Source organism: Erigeron canadensis, chromosome 5 (genome assembly GCF_010389155.1).
Source record: "Erigeron canadensis isolate Cc75 chromosome 5, C_canadensis_v1, whole genome shotgun sequence".
Classification (NCBI taxonomy): Eukaryota; Viridiplantae; Streptophyta; class Magnoliopsida; order Asterales; family Asteraceae; genus Erigeron; species Erigeron canadensis.
This window is the reverse complement of record NC_057765.1, coordinates 42,068,109-42,090,426: the sequence shown is the minus strand read 5'-3', so window position 1 is coordinate 42,090,426 and position 22,318 is coordinate 42,068,109. Positions and strand designations below refer to the sequence as shown.

General features: G+C 32.3%; 4 protein-coding genes across 8 annotated transcripts; 2 read left to right on the top strand and 2 right to left on the bottom strand.

The window, feature by feature from the left end:
- Positions 1-892: 892 nt before the first annotated feature.
- Positions 893-6,005, top strand: LOC122600517 (methyl-CpG-binding domain-containing protein 5-like). Its single transcript, XM_043773248.1, has 3 exons — positions 893-1,278; positions 5,192-5,302; positions 5,648-6,005. Exons 1-3 carry the CDS (start codon positions 955-957, stop codon positions 5,870-5,872), a joined length of 660 nt encoding a protein of 219 aa, XP_043629183.1. The 5' UTR covers positions 893-954; the 3' UTR covers positions 5,873-6,005.
- Positions 6,006-8,322: 2,317 nt separating this feature from the next.
- Positions 8,323-9,266, top strand: LOC122600581 (calmodulin-like protein 3). Its single transcript, XM_043773322.1, has one exon. It carries the CDS (start codon positions 8,495-8,497, stop codon positions 9,188-9,190), a length of 696 nt encoding a protein of 231 aa, XP_043629257.1. The 5' UTR covers positions 8,323-8,494; the 3' UTR covers positions 9,191-9,266.
- A 707-nt stretch (positions 9,267-9,973) lies between these two features.
- Positions 9,974-14,107, bottom strand: LOC122599966 (endonuclease V). Of its 5 annotated transcripts, XR_006323971.1 has the most exons (9): positions 14,018-14,107; positions 13,655-13,922; positions 13,058-13,120; positions 12,820-12,859; positions 12,307-12,371; positions 11,663-11,779; positions 11,420-11,548; positions 11,006-11,199; positions 9,974-10,247 (listed from the first exon to the last, which is right to left on the bottom strand). XR_006323971.1 is itself a non-coding variant. In XM_043772588.1 (8 exons), the coding sequence occupies exons 1-8, from the start codon at positions 14,035-14,037 to the stop codon at positions 11,158-11,160; spliced, it is 744 nt and encodes a 247-aa protein (XP_043628523.1). In that variant the 5' UTR covers positions 14,038-14,107; the 3' UTR covers positions 10,916-11,157. The 5 variants fall into 5 exon arrangements, 4 of the variants coding, with proteins under 4 accessions (XP_043628523.1, XP_043628524.1, XP_043628525.1 ...); XM_043772588.1 differs by lacking the exon at positions 9,974-10,247 and having other exon boundaries at positions 10,916-11,199; XM_043772589.1 differs by lacking the exon at positions 9,974-10,247 and having other exon boundaries at positions 10,916-11,199; positions 11,424-11,548.
- Positions 14,108-15,772: 1,665 nt separating this feature from the next.
- LOC122601838 (chaperone protein dnaJ 49-like) lies at positions 15,773-16,420 on the bottom strand. Its single transcript, XM_043774573.1, has one exon. It carries the CDS (start codon positions 16,418-16,420, stop codon positions 15,773-15,775), a length of 648 nt encoding a protein of 215 aa, XP_043630508.1.
- Between the last annotated feature and the right edge of the window lie 5,898 nt (positions 16,421-22,318).

The following is a 22,318-nucleotide window of genomic DNA, read 5'->3' as shown; positions in this document are numbered from 1 at the left end:
AGAGAAGACGTTTTTGTATGGAGTGGTTTGAGAAGTATGGTAATTGGTTAGAGTAGTGGCGTGCCTACATGGAGGGGCAAATGCCCCCCTCCAAAATTTAGATTTTATCATGTATTTTTGAAATTTTTATGAAATTTTTAAATTTTCCTATAGGTTTTTAACATTTTGACCCTTTTTAGAAATTTGTTTTTTAGGACTTTTAATTTTGCCCCCTTTCGAAATTTTCCTTGGTACCGCCTCTGGGTTAGAGTATAGTGTAAAAGCGGACAAAGCGTTTTGCTTGTGTTGTTACTTATGTGGTGATTATGCAAAGAACCAAGCGGACAAAGAAAGGAGCTAATGGATCTCACCAAAATCAAGCAAGTGGTCTTTTGAAGTATTTAAAATCATTTGATTGTGTATTTTTCACAGTTATATACTTGCTGTTTTGAAGGTTTTTTACAACTTTATTGATGTGTTGGTTGTTTTTTGGACATGTTCATGGCCAAAAAACTTTTTATTTTTTGCCCCCCTCACTTAAGTCTCTAGATCCGCCACTGCCTACCTTATCATCCAAGTTAACATCTAGTTTATATTGATTAAGACATATTTTATGTCTAGTTTTAATGTTTGTTGGTTACCATCTTATTACCATTACAACATACAAACTGTGAATCTTTTACAACATTCTTTGATTTTTTTTTTTTAAAGTACATTCTTTGATTCTTTCACAACATTCTTTTACATGTATGTACGTAGAAAATGGATATCCAAATGGAAATATTTTTTGTTGTTATCTTTCCGTGAATATTAAATCTGATTTTCAAATTAGTCGGGACCTATTACATTTTTATAAGTATATATAAATATAAATATAAATATAAATATAATAATATTAATATAAATATATAAATACTACCTTCTACATCCCTTCTCCCCCCGGCCTTCCATCGTCTCCACCTCGGCCATCGCACCATGTCGAACCCCAACTCACCTCTGGCCAACGGCGACCAAACAACAACCCCGATCAAAATCCCATCAGATTCCGAAGATCTAGTCAATATAATTGATGATGACCCGCTTCTTGGTTCCGGATCTTTTATCGATCCAAATCCAGCCAATGGAACCCCACATCATATGGAAACCCCATCAGCAGAAAACAACAATAACCACAAAAACACTGTAACTGACGACTCTTCAGTTTCAGCTAAAAGAACAAGACCTGATTGGTTGCCTGAAAATTGGAATATGATTTTAAGAAAACGAAGCTCTGGTGCTACCTTGGGTACTATTGATAGGGTCAGTAATTATTTATATATTTTTTAAATATATACTTATATATACTTAATTTTTTTTAGTGTAATTTATTTCTTAAATTTTGTTAAAAAAAAGTTTGTGTTTCTTTATATAGTTTTTTGGTGATGTATGTAGTAAAGTATCTATCTTTATAGGTTATAATACCTGTTTTAATGTTTTAGTTGTAGTTTTTGTTAAAATAAACTTACTTTTGGTATTTCTATATAGTTTTTGGTGGATATATGTAATAAAGCTTCTATCTTTTAATCTTTTATAGGCTATAGTTATTTTTTATATCCTAATGTAGTTAGTTCAAGATTGTTTTATGGATATACTCGTAATATTCAAGGTTTTGTTATTAATGCTTTCTTTTTGAGTTTTATAGTTTTTTGGTGGATATATGTAGTAAAGCTTCTATCTTTATAGGTTATAGCTGTTATAATGTAGTTAGTACAATATTCATCTATGGTATGAAGTATGATGATATAAGGGTGTGTAAGAATTTAGTTAGAAATGCTTACTGTTTGTAATTCTTATTTTATTTTATATAATTTTTGGGGTGAATATATGTAGTAAAGTTTCTATCTTTATTAGTTATGATTGTTTTATACGCTTTATGTGGTTAGTGCAAGGTTGATTATGGATTTGTTGATATTAGGGTCTGCAAGAATTTTTGGTTAAAAAGCATAAGTTGAATAACTTAGCCTTTTGTTATTGGTGGATTTCTCTTTAGAGTTAGGTTTGGTCCATTTAGTATCTTTTTTAAATGAGTTTATGTTACATGATATGATAATTGGTTAGTAAGTATTGCTGCATTGGGGAAATTTATGGTTTTTAAGCCATTGATGATTTATGTATGTATGTAATGTTTGTCGCTCATTCTGGTTTTGTGTTTAGTATGTTTATCATTAGCTTGGCTCAGTGATTAGCATGTTGTAGGATTTAGTAGGACTTTTTAGACTGTAAACACCACCCCCATCTACTGGTTTGCACGTAAGTTTTCGTGGATAATATAGATCCAAAAGGTTTCTACCGAGACGTTAAGTTTGGTAGTTGCATTAATGATCTAGATACGTTTAAGGACGTGATAGGTATTTGATACAAGGCCAATTAAGGTAATAGTACACGTTTTGGTGGAAGTTATAGAACACTTTGTAAGAAGCTAGTAGCGTCATGTCTCTGCTGATAAAGACGAATTTGTAGAACGAAAACATATACGAAGAGAGCTTGTGTCTAACAAATGATTGTATTTCACTTTTCGAATTTAGAGTTACGTCTTTATGAATACAGTTCCAAGTAACAGTCAGATTTATTGCTATAATAATGTTTAGCTGTTTTGCGTGTGTTATTTGGCAATATCAAGTGCCACATAAAATGTACTTCATTAGTTGTCTTTATAGATTTAAATTACTTGATGCGTGCTAGGAAAACAAAACTGATACTTTATAAAGATGTGTCTTCCTTATTAATTGATTTAAGTTTTGATTTTTATGCTATAAACATATTAGGGTTTGGTTGGACATTGGACTAAAATTTAATGAGTTAGTGATGTTATTTGACGACGAATGGATAAAAAAAAGATACAGTTTCCAATTAAAGTCATCAAGTGATACCTTACATAAATTTCATGCTCTTATAGTTATTGATGGTGTTAACATAATATGATGGGAAATGATCCCTATACAACACAATTTTACCATACACAACAATATATGCATTAAAAGGTTGTACAATACAACTGTCTGATGCATGTATTGTTGTGTATGGCAAAATTGTGTTGTGTAGGGATCACCTCCCTAATATGATACTACTGAGTCGCACACGCTTCACTTTTGCTATTTTTAGAAAGCCCGTTTAGCTATAATGATTTATAGAAAGCCCATTTAGCTATCAATTTCATTGATTTTTCTGGACTCGATTAAAGTTGATAATAAGTTTGTTGACATTTACATTAACTCTTCATTTCATAATTATTAAAGCTGATCCCTTTATGAACAAATCCATGAGTAGACTACCAGATGATGTGCAAAGAAGGTATTGCTATGTTGTGATTACTTTCCTATCCCAAATTTGATTTGGATAATGGCTGAGTCTGTTGATGTTGTCATTAGAATATGGAATGATTTGTCTAGTATAAGTGTATAACACACATATGTATCTTTGGAATGTTCACATTGCCTTTTTTATAGAATGCATGTATGTGTTGGAACATTATTATGAATTATGTTAAGCTAAAACTATCAGTTTCTTCATTATGCGATCTTTGTCATGAATCACTTAACTGGTATGTAACCTAATAACCTATAGTGTACTATTAATGCGATAGTGGCAGACTGGCAGTCGTAATGCATGCGCGGTTACCATCTATTTTAGTTTATATATCTGCACTTAGATTGAGTACGTAATGCATGCGCGGTTACCATCTATTTTAGTTTAACACCATGACTAACTTGCAAATTTATTATTTTTGTAACCCCAGTCTAGTTATGATGTTTATAATAGTAAAGTTATGCCTTGAGTACATATGACTTGATGACTATACGGGTTTCTTGTATATCTAAGGCTTTGTCACGAGGATATGGATGCACGATACATGCATACCACGTTTGGGTAGGGATTCGGGGTCTATATGTATATTTTGTGGGACATACACTTAAGTACATTAATATACACTTTATACAGGTCTGATACCAAACCACTACAAAATGTTTTTTTTCGGTAATCCATTATTATTGTATATGTAAGATTCAAGATACAGTCTACGCCTCCACTTTAAAAAACCTATCATATTTACTTAGTGTATTTACGCTGTTCAGATGGAGTTATCCCTGTTTGTTTTTTTTTTCACTTGCACAAAGCTTAAGCTCGATTTATGTTTCAGTGAAAATTTCACAAAGCATAGGCCAAAATAACAGGGTCAGGGAGGGCTGTCTTGTGAAAATTTCAGTTTTTTAGGGTTATGTTATTCGTTTTAGAAACAAAACCAAACAAAAGATTATGTTTGATATAGTTTGAGATTTCTACATTAATTTTAGGTCTGTTGTTCTTCTTTCCTTAATAGTATTCTTTTTATTATTAAACGCATTCACATGTTTTTTTATTACATACTAACTGGTTACATAAATCAACTTGTCTAGCGGTAATTTAAACTTTTATGATACCAATTTAAGAGTACATACCTGTTTTTATGCTTTCTAGCCTTTAAAAGTAAATAATAAGAGTTATGATTGTTTTTTAGCTTTTATCATCTCATTAATAAGAAGTTTGTATTCCCAGTTAGAATAGATCGTTGAATAAACTAATTTTTAGTTAAAACACAATTGTTGAATCTTAAAACTATAGAAGTCATTTTATAATATTTTTAGCTAAAATGAATTTTGGCCCCACCTCCCTTGGCTCAGTTGGCTGCATACAAAGGGATTAGAATTTCTGGATGATATACTTGTTCATTTTGATCGTGTTGCTACGCGTCCCATTCCCATAACCTGCCTTCGATGGGATTGCGTATTGTTGCTGTCTTGCTACACATACTGAATGATCATATTTGTTCTAAAAATATGTTTCTCATCGATAATTGCAATGATAATAAATCATGCTACTTGTGATTCTTAATCGTAAAGTCTAGAGATTTACATATACTTGGACTATCTTTTTTCGCCTTTTTTTTTATTAACCAAGTAGAATAAAAGACTACAATCTGGGTAATGGCTTTCACTTCCAGCTAAACTGATCTGTCGCTTAACAGAAAAATGATTGGAATCCTCTAAGACTGTAGCTGACTAGTTTCCATGTGTCTGTTTATACATCTTGGCATTAAGTTTATCTGTTTATATTTATTTTTTTTAAAAATTTTTAATTTTTTTTTATCTGTTTATATTATATTAATAAATATATTCTTCATGTCTACTTTGAGCAGTACTATATTGCACCAACGGGTCAGCGTTTGCGCTCAAAGAATGAAGTGATGACCTTTCTTGAAACAGGGAGCAAACGGAAGAAACCATCAGTTGCAAGTCCTGATGATGCTGTAAGCTGCTCAAAACATGATTTTTTTTTATTGGGCACATTTCTAGTTAAAGGAATACATTTTTATTCAGTTTTCATTTTAGGGAAGGTACTTTCATGATCAATTTATAAGGGACTATATTATAAGGTTATGATCAGATAAGGGATCTCCTGGTTTTCTAAACCAGATATGTGGGTTATAGCAGTAAGTATATTACCAAGGTCCTTAAACATTGATCAGCAAGTACCCTCTGTTAAATAGAACTCGAGTGAAAACACCTACCCTTCAGTCTTTACTTTCAGTTGTGTCCGTATTACATTAAATCATTCCAGTTTAGTTGATTTACGTTATGATCTTATTCTTCAGACCCCTGAAGGTTCAGCTCCCCGTAGTAGTAAAAAGAAGACCGTTGCAAAGAAAAAAGTTCACGCAGCTTTCACATTTGATTTCAGAACTCCACCAGAAAAGGTTAGTTGGTGTTTGACCTATGCAAGTGACGATGTTTGGGCTCCTCGTATTGGTGATTGGGAAGTACCTCTGTCCACTAAGCACGAGTGGGCTGCTGTATTCAATCATGTATGCCAAAGCTAGATGGCCCATTGTTTTGCTAGCAGTAGTTAAATGTAGACTTAGTGAAACTGGTAACTATCCTTTTTTGAGTTTTCTGTGGTTGTTTCAGTGGATAACGTAAGTAGTAAAAGGTAACTTGTTGATTGCAGCTAAATATTTTCGTTGGCATTTATGCTTCTTTTGAACTAATTATTTAGTATCTGAATATGACATGCTAAACTTTACAGATCCTTAAAGTTTTCGCTATAACATTGATGCATTTAAGTTGGTTAGAAATGTTTTAACTTTGTCTGGCTTATTATTAATAACTAAAAAAATATATCAAGTTCGATTATCCGGAGCTTAGTTTTAAATGGCTTGTCAATTGACATATATCACCCATATGCACTTTTGGTATTCAACTATTAAAGGATAAACCTGGTTTTATCGAACATTTTTGATAATGTTTCTCTCGTTTCACATTTTTATTATACATTAACCCCTTGGATACAATAAAAGTAAAGCACATACTCAGATTTATTCTTACCTTTTAAAGTAATCATTTATAATACAATATAATATAAGATTACACGGTTGAAGGTAAGACCAGATCTAGCTTGATGACATGTCACGTGTACTTTATAGGTTTAGTGCCTTGGCGACATCCTTTCTTATTGAAATAACTTGTTTAGTGCCTTCGCGACATCCTTTCTTATTGAAATAACTTGTTACACATGTGAGTTTACATCTTCTAGTCTTGTCTTACGCGTTAAACGTATCGTATGCATTTATCTATAACAAAAAATGTAACTCACCTATAAAATAAGATCATGTCTGGTCTACCTAGCTAACATTATCACACTTGTCGCCTGTACTAACTTAAATTATTGTCAGCCTCGACCTTTGTCACCGCTTAAGAAACCATCTACCATCAAGTATGATTCAAGTGTTAAAAAATCTAATCAACATATATACAGTAGTTACATATAAGGGAAATGAAAAGAAGAAACAAATTCACGCCACCTGTCGTACCTTACTCTTGTTGCTTTAGAAATAAGAAAAACGGTCGTTTTGTCGACTGCTTTTACACTTTGCGCGTTATTCCACTAAACTATTCGAATTATAGATCCGTTGAGGTAGCCCACCCCCACCTAATAAACACGGTTTCCTTTCGTTCCAATACGTTATAAAAGTTCGGTATAAATTAGTAAAATTTAATATATTGATGACTAATTTATAAATTTTTACCTAGTGCTGCAACATGACAATTAAATCATAATCACGTTTAATGGCCGATGACATGAAAATCACCAACATCGAACCGACCAACTCCCTTGATCATTTTCGACCTTTTTCCCTGGCAATCTCAAAGATATACGCGTAGAGAGATTTAAACATGAAAAATCTATAAGATTATTAAGATGTATACTTCTTGAACCATCTTGTTTATTTTTAAAAAAAAAATGAATTTCGCTTGAAACTTCGTATCGCAATTCGACAACGGGAGGTCTAACATGTCTTAACTGGGTGTCTGGGTACGTGTTAAAAAGTTCACCGAAGTAAAATTGTCTATTTTAAATATAGGAGATACCCCTACTAATGTATGTCTGTGTGCTTACGCACCAACCAAAAAGCTAACGGTTACATTCCAATTTTGCCTCTTTTTTTTTTTTTGTTACAAGTTCATAATTCTCATGTATCACCAATTTCATCTTTATATCAACGGAAAGAGTTGTGATTTGCAATATCTAGCCGTCTTCTAAATTCTTGTCAAATGGTAACTATGTAATAACAGTTAAAACCTTGAGTAATGTTTTAATTAATAAGCATATACTATTAGCTCGATAGTTGTTGAATCAAACCTATGTCGGTACTTTTTTGTACTCATATAAAGTGTCGTTATTGTGAGAATTACTTACTGCGTCATCATCCATGTTGGTCCACTAGATGGTATTAAAAAGTGTGACCGAGCTATACTTTGGATTATTTTAAACAAATAACGTTACAATATTAAAATCGATAGATCCGTTAAAAAGGAAGAGTAATTGACAAACCTAATCCATCCATCCATATATGTTGGGTATATATTACCAAATCGCAATTATGAAAGCGCGTTATTGATTGACCAAGCTAACAGCTAATGACCTCTAAATTTTAATAATCGTCACGCTCCCACACACCTCCACGACAATGTATTCTTTTATGCCTACTTTTCTTAATTGTTTATTATATGTACTTATTTATCTTTAAAAGTCACTGTAAAAAATCATTGTAAATGCTAAAGTATATAAAGAGGTACCGCATAATGATGCAAACTCCATATTTACCTAAATAAATTTAAACCTCCACCAAATAAATAAACTCCATATTCGCAAGTCATGGTTCATTTTTTTTAAAGAATTAAAAAGGTCCATATATTTTGTCCCCATCTCTACGAATCAATTTGGATCCACTAAATCCTATAAATAAAGGCTTGCACCCAATTCAAGAAAATTTATCACCCCCAATCCCGACCTCACACCAAACTACACTCCTTTAGTCCTATTATAAAAACTTGCATTCTCCCCCTTCACTTTCTTCATCTCCACCATACAAAAACATTAGCTTCACAGCCTTAATTAATTGTTGATAATCTCGTGTATAATCAATCAACAATTAATAATAATGGCTGCAATGTGTTCAAGAATTTTCCTATTTTACAATCTCATATACTCAATGTTCCTATATCTACTTCCCAAAAAACTCAAACATTACCTCCCTAATTCCCACACTAGTACTACTCAACAAGTCCAAAATCAACTTGATAACGTGTCGAATACACAAGTAGTACTAAAACAACAACCGGCGAATATTCATTCGTCGTCGTCTGCTCGAATGGACCAACACGAACTCACACGGATTTTCCAAATGTTTGACAAGAATGGTGATGGCAGGATAACAAAACAAGAACTCAATGATTCCTTAGAGAACATGAACATATTCATTTGTGACAATGAACTTGTTCAATTAATTAACAACATTGATGCCAATGGGGACGGGTGTGTTGACATTGATGAGTTTGGTGATTTATATAAAACTATAATGGATGATAAGGAGGATGAAATCAAGAATAATGAGGAAGAAATGATGGAAGCTTTTAATGTATTTGATCAAAACCGAGATGGGTTTATCGCGGTTGAGGAACTAAGAGATGTTTTGGAGTCATTGGGGATTAAGCAATTCGGCCGAAAAGGAGATGATGAGTGTAGGAAAATGATTATGAAAGTTGATGTGGATGGAGATGGGATGGTTAGTTTTGATGAGTTTAAAGAGATGATGAAATCTGGTGGCTTTGTTGCTAATACTATTGCTCAAAGTTAATTAACATTTCATAATTTCATGATTATATATGTATAATCAAATTGTTCATTTAAATTCAATCATCTTCATTTCTTTATTGATCATTATTGATTAATTCATTTTTATAGTGTCGTTTCCGTGATTTTGGGACGATGTGTATAGTTTAATTATTAGTATCATTGATTTTCATTAAGCAATGTTGTTTTTAGTGAATTAATTTGTTTAGTTATCATTCCTAAAATGAAATGTCATTAGCTTCTTCTTTTATCCTTTGTGTAGTTTAGTTTCCATGATATTTTGTTGTTTGTGAACATTCAGTGGTCCAAGATCCCTTTTTACCTTTGTATATAATGTACATAACTACATATGATATTTTATTTTAATATATGTGATCATCGTGGGCTTGTTGCAATAAACCAATATTTATAACTCAGATTATATGACTTGATCGGGTCATGTTCGTATGTGAATCCTTTCTTGGCTGCCTCCAAAATGTATAGTGTTATAAAAAAAAAAATGACCTCTTCTAGCTGTTCTAAAAAAAAGAATTAAAAAAAATGACCTCTTCTAAAAATATGAAGAAAATAAACATTTCTTTATTTTTGTGACCGTTGAACAGAAAAACAAAAAATAGTACTCCGTATTACTTTAATACTTTATGTTTCCTTGGTTTTTATGTCATTATTATTATTATTACATAATATAACGCGGTTTCATGACTTCAACTAATTTTCACCAAACATTTTGTCATGTAAATGCCATGCCGTCCGCAGTGCAGCAGAGGAGGTCCAGGTTAGTCTAAAGTTAGAATAAAATAGGACCCTTTTTTTGCGGAAAAAAGAACATAAAGGCTCTTTTTAGTTGAGATTTTGAAGATTTCTCCTTGTTACAATGTTATTGATATATGTTTGGCTAAATACATCATTTTTACTCACCTCTTTGTTCAGTTGACCATATCACACTTTGGGGTATAGATCCAATCATCAAAACTCACCTCTTTGGTCAAATCGTGTTTAGTCGGCTGGTATGGTCCAGTCTGAGAAGTATAAAGTCGTTTCCTCGATTTATTGGGCAGCTCCTATCAAAAATAAACAATGAATACCTTTTAGTCATCTTCAATAATACATGTTTTTTTAAAAAATGTTGTTGTAGACGTATTACCCAACATTTAACAATTTACAACGATACATAAACTATTTACTTGGAATAAAATAAAGTCAAACAAATGAGCAGGTAACAATCTGAATATCTGATGCGAAATTTGTTGCACCGTTGTCACATCACTAGCCACAGTTGACAATATGTATAATATCACACACAAATCTAAATTTTAAATGTAACATGTGCGTATTATAATATCTTTTCAAACTGTGTATTATAATTTATACACTTGTTACATTTGTATGTGAGATGACTTAAAGGCTGTAAATATTAAGAAAAACCAAAACATTTATAAACAGTATTCGTAGATGGTAGATCTTGACAATATATCATTACTAAGCATGACCAGTAAATACTGCCAAATAGCTCAACGGGATCTTTCTTTTTAACTCTTATGTAACTCGGTTTTCTAGCGTATAATTTACTTGTTAACATCATCATTATGTTCAAGGATTAAAATATGCTACTATTGCTAGTTAGTCATGCGTAGTTAGGTACTTAGGTAGTTTTTATAATACAGAGAAAAACAATTTATCAAAGTTGTTTCTATTCTACATGCATATATTGCAGCATAAGGCGATCAAAAATTAAATGACTGTTTGTGACGCAGACACCAGTCACACCACGTTTTAATTTAATGCACAAGAGAACAGTATTGTTGTCGAAGTTCCGCACCTGTGATAAAAATACTACTCGGTATTTGAGACATTGCCATTCTTGGCCAATTCACTTCTAATGTTTTGCTAACAGAAAACAAGGGTGCATTTAAATCAACTAATTAAGGACCTCCAAGTAGGTAAAATGCAGTTACACCATCTACAACTGATTTAATGATGCTTCTGTAGACAGTCTCTTGATCTTATGTCAGCCTGCAGTAAAAAATTCTCTTCAGCTCAAAAAGCCTACAACAAAACTGATCAAACCCGGGAATCTTTAGTGTTGTAAGAAGCTGCGCATTGACCATGACTGGGATCTTTCATTTTATAAATTGGTAACACTTAACTTTTATATGAATATATATGCTTATTATTATGCACATAGCTTCATTATAACATCTTCAAAATGACACAATAGAAATGCTTAATTTACCTGCCTAATAGGCTCTGGCACACGGTATTTGCATGTTCTTTTTACAACTTTAACAGCAGAATCAAGAGATATACGGTGACCAACTGAAACAAATATTGGTTTAAATGATCCTTTACTTGAAAGTATTGCCTACACAGCAAAATTAATGCACTTGAAAAGACACAACTTTTCCATATAGAAAAACATATAACATCAAACACCAACTTTTAAAAAAAGATTAAGTTTATAGGTTCAAACTCTTACCCCTCCCAAAGTGTTGCCCGAGTCCCCAATTAAAGGGATGTAGTCTACACTGAAGTTCTCTTCCGCTTCCAGAAGCTCCCTTACTCTGGAGTTAGTAAGACCATCCACGTGATGCAACTGATAAAAAAGAAAAAAGAAAAGATAACATATATACGCAGAATGAATGGTTTTTGCATTCAGTAACTCAATACTATTCGTTGTTTACACACTTGAAGGCAAAAATCATGTACTGGTTACATCTGTGGTTGATTTCACTAATCTAAATGCCCAATAGCCAGCGATCTATGATTTACTGTATAAACAGAATCTCTCTTTCAGCTATTGACGCTTTATACTCCTTCAAAGTTGACTTAATTTGGTTAATATAGATGACAATCATATAAATAATGTAGCTTATTTGATTGTAACTTAGTGAGAATATAGACAATATTATTTTAAATCAGTTATCAATTCACCCATTTTTCAAACTTATGCTTAGACTTTAGAATCTCACGAGCCACGACTATGATTATAGAGGTCCTATCAAAAGTTATAAATACTAGAAAGAAAATGAGGAGTACTGCAGGGTGAAAGTTTGATAGATCAAATGGTAAACAAAGAACAGAAGAAATGGTGAACCCATAAGTTGGTTTCATATGACTTACATTCTTCCCTATGCCAATTGTAGGAAGATTAGCCAGAACCCCAAGATGGCAAGCTGAGCCAAACCCTGCATACAGAGGTTCATTCAAGAGTTCAACAAAGGCAGCTAACATGTAAGTGGTACATACGGTCTTAACAGATTATCGCTCATTGTGTTACAATGTGATTAATTAGATATCATTATAAGAGGAACACAATCCCTTCACAATCGGTAAAATTTCCATTCTAAGAAAACTCTATGTTACTGATTTGAAAAAAGATGACCATTAATAAAACTGAGTCTTCAAGAGCCAACTCAAGCCCTTAATTACCATGAGAAATTCTGAGCGTCAAACAAAAAATCGGTCAGTAACTAGCTAGTAGCTAACCATATAACAACCATGAAAGTAACTTTATTTAGGATCATAAAATTTCCATCCATCCAGACCATCCTCTTAGTTAATAAGGATATACTTTAGGGACAACATAAAATATCCACAAAGTATAGTCAGAAATAGCTTTTACAGAGACCTTGCCTCGAGGATGAAGTATTCCATTTCCATCAATCATCAACAACTGTGTATTAAAAAAAATTACATGACACAGTGTAAAAGTGGATTAAAATTAATAAAAGTGACTTGAAGGAGATAATTTGGTAATAAGATTTAAATTCTATGTTCTCATATGCCAAAATCACGTTTGACAGCTGCATAGCCCAAAAATTATGTCACGTGTTGTAGGGAAATCTTTTTCAAGATCAAGGACAAGCATCACCTGAGGGTAGAAAGGATGAGCACCATTCTGCATTTTCTTCAAAAGTTGCAGAAATATTGGAGCCTGATTACAATAGATCATTGTGAATTATTAGACGGGTACTAGTGAACTATTAGTAAATTTAATTCATGAATCTACTCAACCGCTATTTAAGAACCATGTTCAAGATTGATAACATTCACAACAAAGGTCTGCAATCCAGTTTCTCAAAACACACACATATTTAAATAAGAAACAATTTAACGGTAGATCTCACTACTTTAATCACCCGCCATTCCCACTTTGACTATTTTTTACTTCCTCGTATTGTGGTTTTTATAATGCATAAACATTGGAAAACAAAGCAGATTTTGCATAGCCATTTGCATATAAATATAAATATGAAGGAACGAAGTTGACACAATCCCCTATTCCGATGCTTATATATAGGTTTCTCGATTTAAGCTACTAGAATACAAAGGCCAATAGAATTACAATTTCGATAAACAACAAAAAGAAACAGCATATAGATACAACATCATATAAGTAAGGTGGAACTAAAGTAAGTAAATAATAATGATAACGAATCGAAAAGAGAGTGAGAGAAAGACATAAGACCTCTCTGAAGGCAAGAAAACCAGCAACATACGGAACATCGATTTTAACGACAACGGAATCCTCGTAAACAACGTTTAAGGTATTGAATTCCAAAACAACTAGAGTTCCACAAGCTACAGAGGGATCATGTTTTGAAAAACTTATATCAACTCCACCTATATATTTCAATAATAATAATTCAACTCCATTATTTTTACTGTCGTCGTCTTCTAATTTCCAAGTGTAATCATCTTCTGTTATCAGATTCTTCTTTAATGACTCTTGATCCCTGAAAATGGATTAAAACTTTTCAGAGATTATTATAGAAGTTGATGATTAGAGAGTCATTAATTAATGGATTATAATGATAATAATTCTGCTTACTGAATCCATTTTGTCTCCATTCAGTCGAGACCTAGCTAGGTCGTTTATTTCTTAGAAGATATTTTGAAAGAGCCGGTGTTGGATGTGTGTTTTTTGTAAGGGAAGAGGATTTTTGGAAAAGGGTATTTTTGGTATTAAAAGATGTCCAAGGGTGTTTTCGGTATTTCAAAGATAATTTTTCTAAAAATAAAAAAAGGGGCTCTTGATTTATTAAGGAGTAGAGATTTATTTAGTTATAAAAGTATGAAAAAGAAAATAAAAAATAAGTTATTTAATTATAATACTGTCTAATTTGTTAACAAGTAACTAAATTGCTGTTTAGGCTTGCAATATTATTCGAGTTTAGTGTCTAAAGCTTGAGTCCGGGCTCGTTTACTCAACAAACTATAAAATTAAGTTTGATGGGCTTTATATTCCATCCGTCCTAATTTAAATGTCATGTTGACTAACTTTGACCGTAAATAACTTTGTTTGTACTATATAATAGTTGATGAAACTTATATGAATGAAAAGTACATTAAAAACTCAATCCATTCATATATTTTATATCAAGTGTTACATGACACAAACAAAGTTATTTACGGTCAAAGTTAGTCAACATGACATTTAAATTGGGACGGAGGGTACTTATTTAACCTCGACTTGAGTAGCTTGACTTTTTTTACGGCTCTATGTGTAATGTTAGGGCATTGCACGGGATCACCTTTTTAATGTTCAATTCGGTATTCTTATAAAGTCTTCGTTTTATTAATAGCCCGTTCATCTATTTCATACACGTCAAAAATTATTTACATAAAAACACACAGTATTGCCAAAAACCTTCCTCGTATAATTCAACTTTAACTTACAAAACATGTAATGACCTGCATAACTTAATTAACTGATTAACATGGATATATAATTGTGATACGGGGAATAAGGTTTCCTTATTATTATTATTTAGATAAATGAGTTTAATAAGATTAAATTAAAGATCCGGACGAGTATTTTGATTGGAGGCTCTTTTTTGTATACCGGCCGATTTGATAGGCGGTAACGATTGTAGTTTGGTAGAGTAATTTGAGGGGGTCGCTTCATGGTTTTCAAATATGGAAGGCTCCACTTTACGTATGAAAGTGGATACTTGAATCAAAATTCATTAAAAATAGATTTTTTAAAAAATTTTCTTAGAAGTTATGGACATGATGACTTTATCATAAAAGAATGAAAATATGCAAATATATTTTAAAAATTGAAATTGACACGGTTGGTTTTAACTAGTCGCAACTCACTTGCAATTCAAGATTATTCAGTTAAATCGTGATAATGATTCGATATGCGTGTATAGTAAAAAGAGCCAAATTAATCATCTGGAACTAATCATCGATCAATCACTTGATATGAAGCCCTTACTAGCTAGATCCAATTAATTACTACATCAGCTAATCAAGCCGGCCGGCCATATAAGCATGAATATATCTAGGAGACAAAAAAAAAAAAAAAAAAAATGTTGCTGTACGTACGTGGTGATCGATATCAAGTTATCAACACAAAACTAACGACTAAATTAATAAATACATCGATCATTTGTATTTCATTGGGGTATATATACTCCTATGTTACCTGCATTTGAAAAATTAAAACATAAAATAAAAAAGTAGAAGTACGTACATGTCTAGCTATTTAATATGTCGTAAGTACATTAAGTAGATATATTATCCGAGTATAATTAAAATAAAAAAAAGCTATATATCTAAATTCGAAACAACTAATTAATTATGATGTATCGTCTCTAGCAGGTACTGGTAATCCCTTCTTTTTAAGATCGTCACAGTCAGGTATGTATGTCTCATCATCCCAGCGTTCCTGAATGCAATCCCTTCGTTTTTCTTTTATGTAATTGGTGACGATGGTGTTCTCGATCTGGGCTCGTGCAGGAGTTCCCTCGGGATACTTGTGATTAAACTTGTCACGTGATTTAACATAAAACTTGATTCTGTATTCCTTGGTCCTCAGGTGTGCTCTACAGTGAGCTTCTTTGTGAAGACTATATGGATCACAATGCAAACCAAGATAATACCAAAGAGGACCAAGCACGGCGCATATGCATACCAAACAGAAAAGGAGGCATAGGACCGGGTCACGCCATCTGCAGTCCACACCACGGCGTTGTTGTTGTTGTTGGGTTGATCTGCTGGACCGGTACGTATGATCACTACTTGGGCGCTGTTGATTAAAGTGAAACACTTGAGGAGGATTAGTACTCTGAAGAAAGAATGAACTAGGAATTGTTATCTTAGCATCATCTTCGTTAACTGCTGGAGCAACATGATGTTTATCATCATCTGATGAACCGGGAAGAATAGTTGTCCGATTATGATACTTTTTCTCATATGCCGTATTAAAATCATCAATTGCTTCCATAGTGTATATATGTGATTCAACAAATCCTACCTGGGGATTAATTAATTAAACATAAATCAATGGCCGGTAAGTTTTTTGATCAAATATTATGGTACCACAAAATAATTACCTAATTAAACGCTAACTATTTGATTAGTTAATGTTCAAAACCATAATAAAATATATTTAATAATTAATTACTTGTGATATTAAAGGGAAAAGACAACGCTCTTTGAAACATACGATCGAGTAATATATATGACATACGTACGCAACTGTTGTATTGATTCCGTCGAATGAGAAAACAACCAAAAAAAAGACAAGAGTTTTGGTTTGGGGATTACTATCCTTTGCTGTGTTCGATCGGAAGATTAAAAAAAGAAAATAACTTTTGGGGTCATTTTTGTATAAATAATAATGAGGCGTGTGGCTTATATTTATAGAGACAAACGTTTAATTAGAGTTTGTATATAACTAGGAAAGATAGATCATTATCAAGAAAGAATTCTAATGGGATTATAAATCTCTTTGACCAAAAATTGCTTGCTAGTGTGACATATATTTAAAGGACTAGCTAATCGAGTTCAACCCGAGATATTTAATTAAAATTTAAGACCAAAATAGATGCATAAAAAATTAAAAATATACTCAAGTTTTGTCTTGTGCATAAAAAAACTTAAAGCAAGTTAAATGTAATAAACCAAAATACACTAATAAAAACCTTGCCTAAATGAAGTCTTCTACAGGCTTCTACCCATAAGGATGAAGTCTTAATACCTTTTAGTAAAACCTTACATGGAGTCGTGTTACAGGGAAAATCTAACAGGGTTACGACATAATACGCACCAGGAAATTTTAAGGTTCAAACCATACGTTTTTTATCATGTGTCGATAGACATTTCCAAGAAACTTGTGTTGAATTTAAGAGATTATTTCATAATATTATGAATGAAACTAAAAACATTGTATTAATGAAAATATGAACCTTTTTTGCTTTAAAATCTTACCAAAATAGTGGAACAAACAAAATACATCATATGTGAAGAAATATAGTTGTACATTTACCTCATTCAAATCTCGTACTTACATTAAACAAATTGGCCTTTTAGAAATCATCAAATCAGAAGATGAGTAAATAAAGGACTTGAATAATGAATTATAAGTTAAATTGGTCACCTCCTGTGCATAGAAAGGATTGGAACAGTTTTGAGAGCTTCTGGTGGTTCAGGATTTCTGGACTTGGTCATAAATCATGCATGTTAACTCAGATTTTCCGCGACCATATTAAATTTTGTCTCTACAATAGCAGTACCCGCTGCATTTGGATAGTTAATGGAGAAAATGATCCTTTTAATCCTTCCTTTTCAGTGTACTCATAGAAACCAACAACTCTCGTAACCCTTGCCAATCGATCATCTTAATTAAGCACTCTTAGGCCTGTTGGCTCATTATCTTGACGTACTGTGGCAGGGTATAACTTTAACTCCTTGTATTCAATATCAATAGGTCAACCTAAGGTGCGTCTAGATCGTACCAGGCAAAGTTGAATGCTTTATCCGCACTTAAAGATTGTGGTCAGGCTAATTAAAAATAGTTTATTTAGTTTCCAAATGTTGGGTTAAACTGAAGATTTAAACACATAAATGAACACAATATTAGAGGTTTTATACATTAAAAGAATGCCATAAGAAACTTCCAACCCGTTTAGCCTATTTCCTTTAAGCGGGTGATGTTAGCTGTTTGAGATAGTTGAGTTGAAATTCACATCTTTATCAATCAGCTCTAAGGTTCCAACCACCAATAGTCTAGTTACCAAATGGTTTTATCAAGTTGGGCAAGAGACGTATGCAGTCAAACAAACTCGACCTCTTCTAAAAACTGACCCTATTTTACCTGAAACTTTCAACTCGGTCGGTTACCTTAACTTCATGGTAGTACTTTATGGGAGCTTTCAACTGATGCACTGTTGGTTCATACAAAAATATCTGCTCAGCAGCATAGCAAAGCTCTCCAACCTCGTAAGAATCAAGAAAGAACCTCCTGTTAACAGGAGGTTTCCAGTTCCTGGGCCTAAGCAAAGTAGATATAACCTGCAAAAAGATCAATTACTGTTATTCACGATCCCAGAAATCTTAACGTTTTTGACCTTTTAACACACTCACCGCTATAATAACTACTTGCGTGGCAAATTGGGTGGGTCAAGCATATTGATTTACAGGTCTAACGGGATTTCAGTTGAAATAGGCCATGCTTATTACAACATAAAATGAACTTGGGTAACCCATTATATAAGTTTTTTTTTCTTTTGAATAATTAAAGCTTAATTAGCATTAAAATTTCAAATAAAACCTAGAAGGTTGCATCCATAATAGACTTTAGATACATCTTAGATCGTTCAACCCAAATGACCCATTTATTTGATTAGGCCTGTTTAAAATAATGAAGAACACACATACTAAATTGAGCACTATACGATTAATCGTACTTAATGAGCTCACAGCTCTTACCTTCTTATGCAACCCTTGTGGTGACTTTTGCCTAGTGAACTTTTTGGCAGAATATGCCATGTCATCTTGCAAAGGTATCATTTGCCTACTCTCATTTTCAAATTGATCTAAATGACAACTGCCTCACCAATCCACCATGGTTACCTACAAACTCTTTAGCAACCACAACCTAGCTACAGTATATTGGCAGCATTAGAGGAAGCAATTCAGACCGCATTAACTTTCATAAAGTTACTCCAACCCAGAATAATTATCCTACACGAGAAATTAGGAAGTAAGGGTGTACATTTAATATGGTTTCTAGTTAAGCAGAATGCCACTTTTATGGGTAGAATGGGGAACTTGGTTAGCTATACCTACGCATTCTTGGATGTAGACAACTATTTTAGGACAAAACTAAATTTAAAAAGTAGACAATAAATCTAGGAAGAATGGATGTAGAAAATGGGCAAGAAGTGTTTCCTGATCAACCAAATTCTCCCATTTAGCCAACTCTAAAAATCTTTCGTAGCCTAGAGGATAATATAATGCAAAACAAAATTGAATAGGTATATTTTACGGCAAGTAATGCCAAATTTCAATCAATTCCACAACCAACTTCGAATACTAACACATACATTATTGATGATATTGCTAATCATAAAAAATGGCCCCTACACTATTACTGTTGTATTCCTTTTTTTACTTAAAAAAAAGAAGAAGAAAAGTTACACAGCGAAAGGACATTTGCAACATTGAACGACAATGAATAATCTGGTATCCACATATATTGAATTAGCGGAAAAATAAAATCATTAATAGACATAACTATATAAGAGGCGGAATTACTTTTTATATATATATATATAAGAACCCTACAAATTAAACATAAAAAAGCACTTAATCGAAAGCAGGAATTGGGTACCTGAAATAGATTCAGTAATCTTGCCCTCTAACAGGATCATCCAAAACAATCTTAAAAACGAATCCCTGTAAGTGGAAGTGACCCAAATAAAAATCCATGCTAGCTGTATGAATGTAAACAATCCATGAAAGCTGATTGTTGATGCAGCCTTTTATTGATAATCCCTTTTATTCATAATTAGGTTTTTATAAAAGAGATTATTTTGTTTTTCGGAAGGTTTGCAATTAATTTCTCCCTCATGTTTAACGTTAGACGGGATTTTATGCTAATAAAAAGGCCAGGCTGCCACTTGGCAGATTTTGAGAAGGGATTAATGTTAAAAACCTTGCTTTATTAAGGAAAAAGATAAGACCTATTACACATATCACGTTTGTTTCCGATCTTTGGTGCCTTGGCGGTGCTTTCTAATTAAAGTGAATTGTTGCACTTACGAGTATGTGTTATTGTTTGTATTTCATTATACTTGACGAAACTATATTATTATAAAATACATTTAAAACTGCATCAATTTACATATGTTACATCAAATATTACATAAAACAAATAGAAGTCTAGAAGGTCAAACTTGTCGAAACAAAGTATGTATGTATCATAAAAGATAAACATATCACATTTTTACAGTATTTTTTTGGACACCGGTAGTGATATGTATAACATGCTCCTTATTAACGTATGGAACAGCTACCGAAAGTTCAAGCCACTTCATCTGTACCTTGTAATGAGAGTCTTCAGAATCGGTATTCTTTTAAATGACATCATTCAATTCCAATATATATTTACAAGGTACTAATAAGGCCATACAAACACAATAAGTAAATTTAAAAGATAGTAATAATAATGGAAGCTAGTACATCGTTTGTTTTTTGAATCATTAAGTGGCTGAATTGATAAAACCATTAAGTGGCTAAATTGATAAAGTGACTGAATGGATATATTGATGACTTAATGGATTAAATATTTTTGATTAAGTGAGTTAAAAACAAACGCTACCTATGTCGATTGTATATCAGTTTAAATACATCTTATTTAAAATAACAAACAATCTAAGTAATTAAAAAGCTGGCTAGCTAGTCTTGGTAATTAATTCTTCATGTAGTAGGTATGCCTTTACTTTGAAGCTCGTCACAGTCAATAGTTGGCTTATTCTTCAATTCTTCCCAAAAGCAAGCACTTCGTGTTAGTTTTATCCACTCCTTGATGATGGTGTTCTCGATCTGGGCTCGTGCAGGAGTTCCCTCGGGATACTTGTGATTAAACTCGTCATGGGATTTAACATAAAACTTGATTCCGTATTCCTTTGTCATCGAACACTTCCATAATAGTGTATATGATTCAAGAAATCCGTCGAATGAGAAAGGAACAAATTTTTTTTTTAAAAAAATAGAGTTTTGGTGTTGGGATTACTTTTCTTTGCTGTGTTCGATGGGAAGATTAAATAAAGAAAACAAATTTTTGGGTTTTTCTGCGTGTGGCTTATCTTTATAGAGACAAATGTTTAATTAGAGTCTGTATATAATTAGGATAAATAGATTAATGGGATTTTAACTGAAAATTGCTTGTTAGTTACTGTATTTTTGTGAAACTACGATTCACTTAATTTTACAAAAATTTAACTGATCAACATTAGTACTCCGTAAATATAAATATTAATGTATTCAAATCTTGCCAAAGTCAGGATTAAGTAATTACCTTGACACTATTTTTCCTTGAGATTTATGTGTGTACCAAAAAGGTACATTGGACTAAAGAGTTCATATCAATTTATCCTAGGGGTGTTCACGGTTTGGTTTTTACACGGTTAAATTGTAAACCGAGCCGTTTAAAAAACCGAAAAAAACCAAACCGTTTTTGAATTTGGTTTTGGGTTTGGTTTGTAACCGAAACAGAATTATATATTCGGATTTTGGTTTGGTTATGGGTAAAGGATAATGAATTTGGTTAAACCGAAAAAACCGAATGTATATTACTATTATGTATTATTAAAAATATTTAATTCGTATTTTTTTTTATGGACAATTATTAATGCATTTTTTACTTTATATGTCTATTTGTTTATCATATTAACTTTTTTATGAAATTAGATAAATTTAAATGTTGATGAATAATTTTTAATAATGATGACAAACAAGAGTTTAGTTGTTTCACTTATGTTATTTGTTTATCCATATGGTTTAAATTTACTACTTTGGTGAAAATTGAAATTATGAACCTATTTTGGTTAATCACAACTTAGACAAAAAGAAATGGTAAATTTGTGTTTTTCATATTTGGTTTTTTCGGTTTTAGACCGAAACCGAACCGAATTCTAATTCGGTTTTCACTTTGGTTTTTCTATTTCGAATTAGGTTTTGGTTTTGAAAAATAAAAATAAAAAAACCGAAAAACCCGAACCAAATAGACCAAATAACCGAAAAACGAACCGATGAACACACCTAATTTATCCTTTTAGAAAATTTAAATTTAAAGACAATAAAATGTGTCCCAAATCCGTTCTTTGTTTTTTGTTGG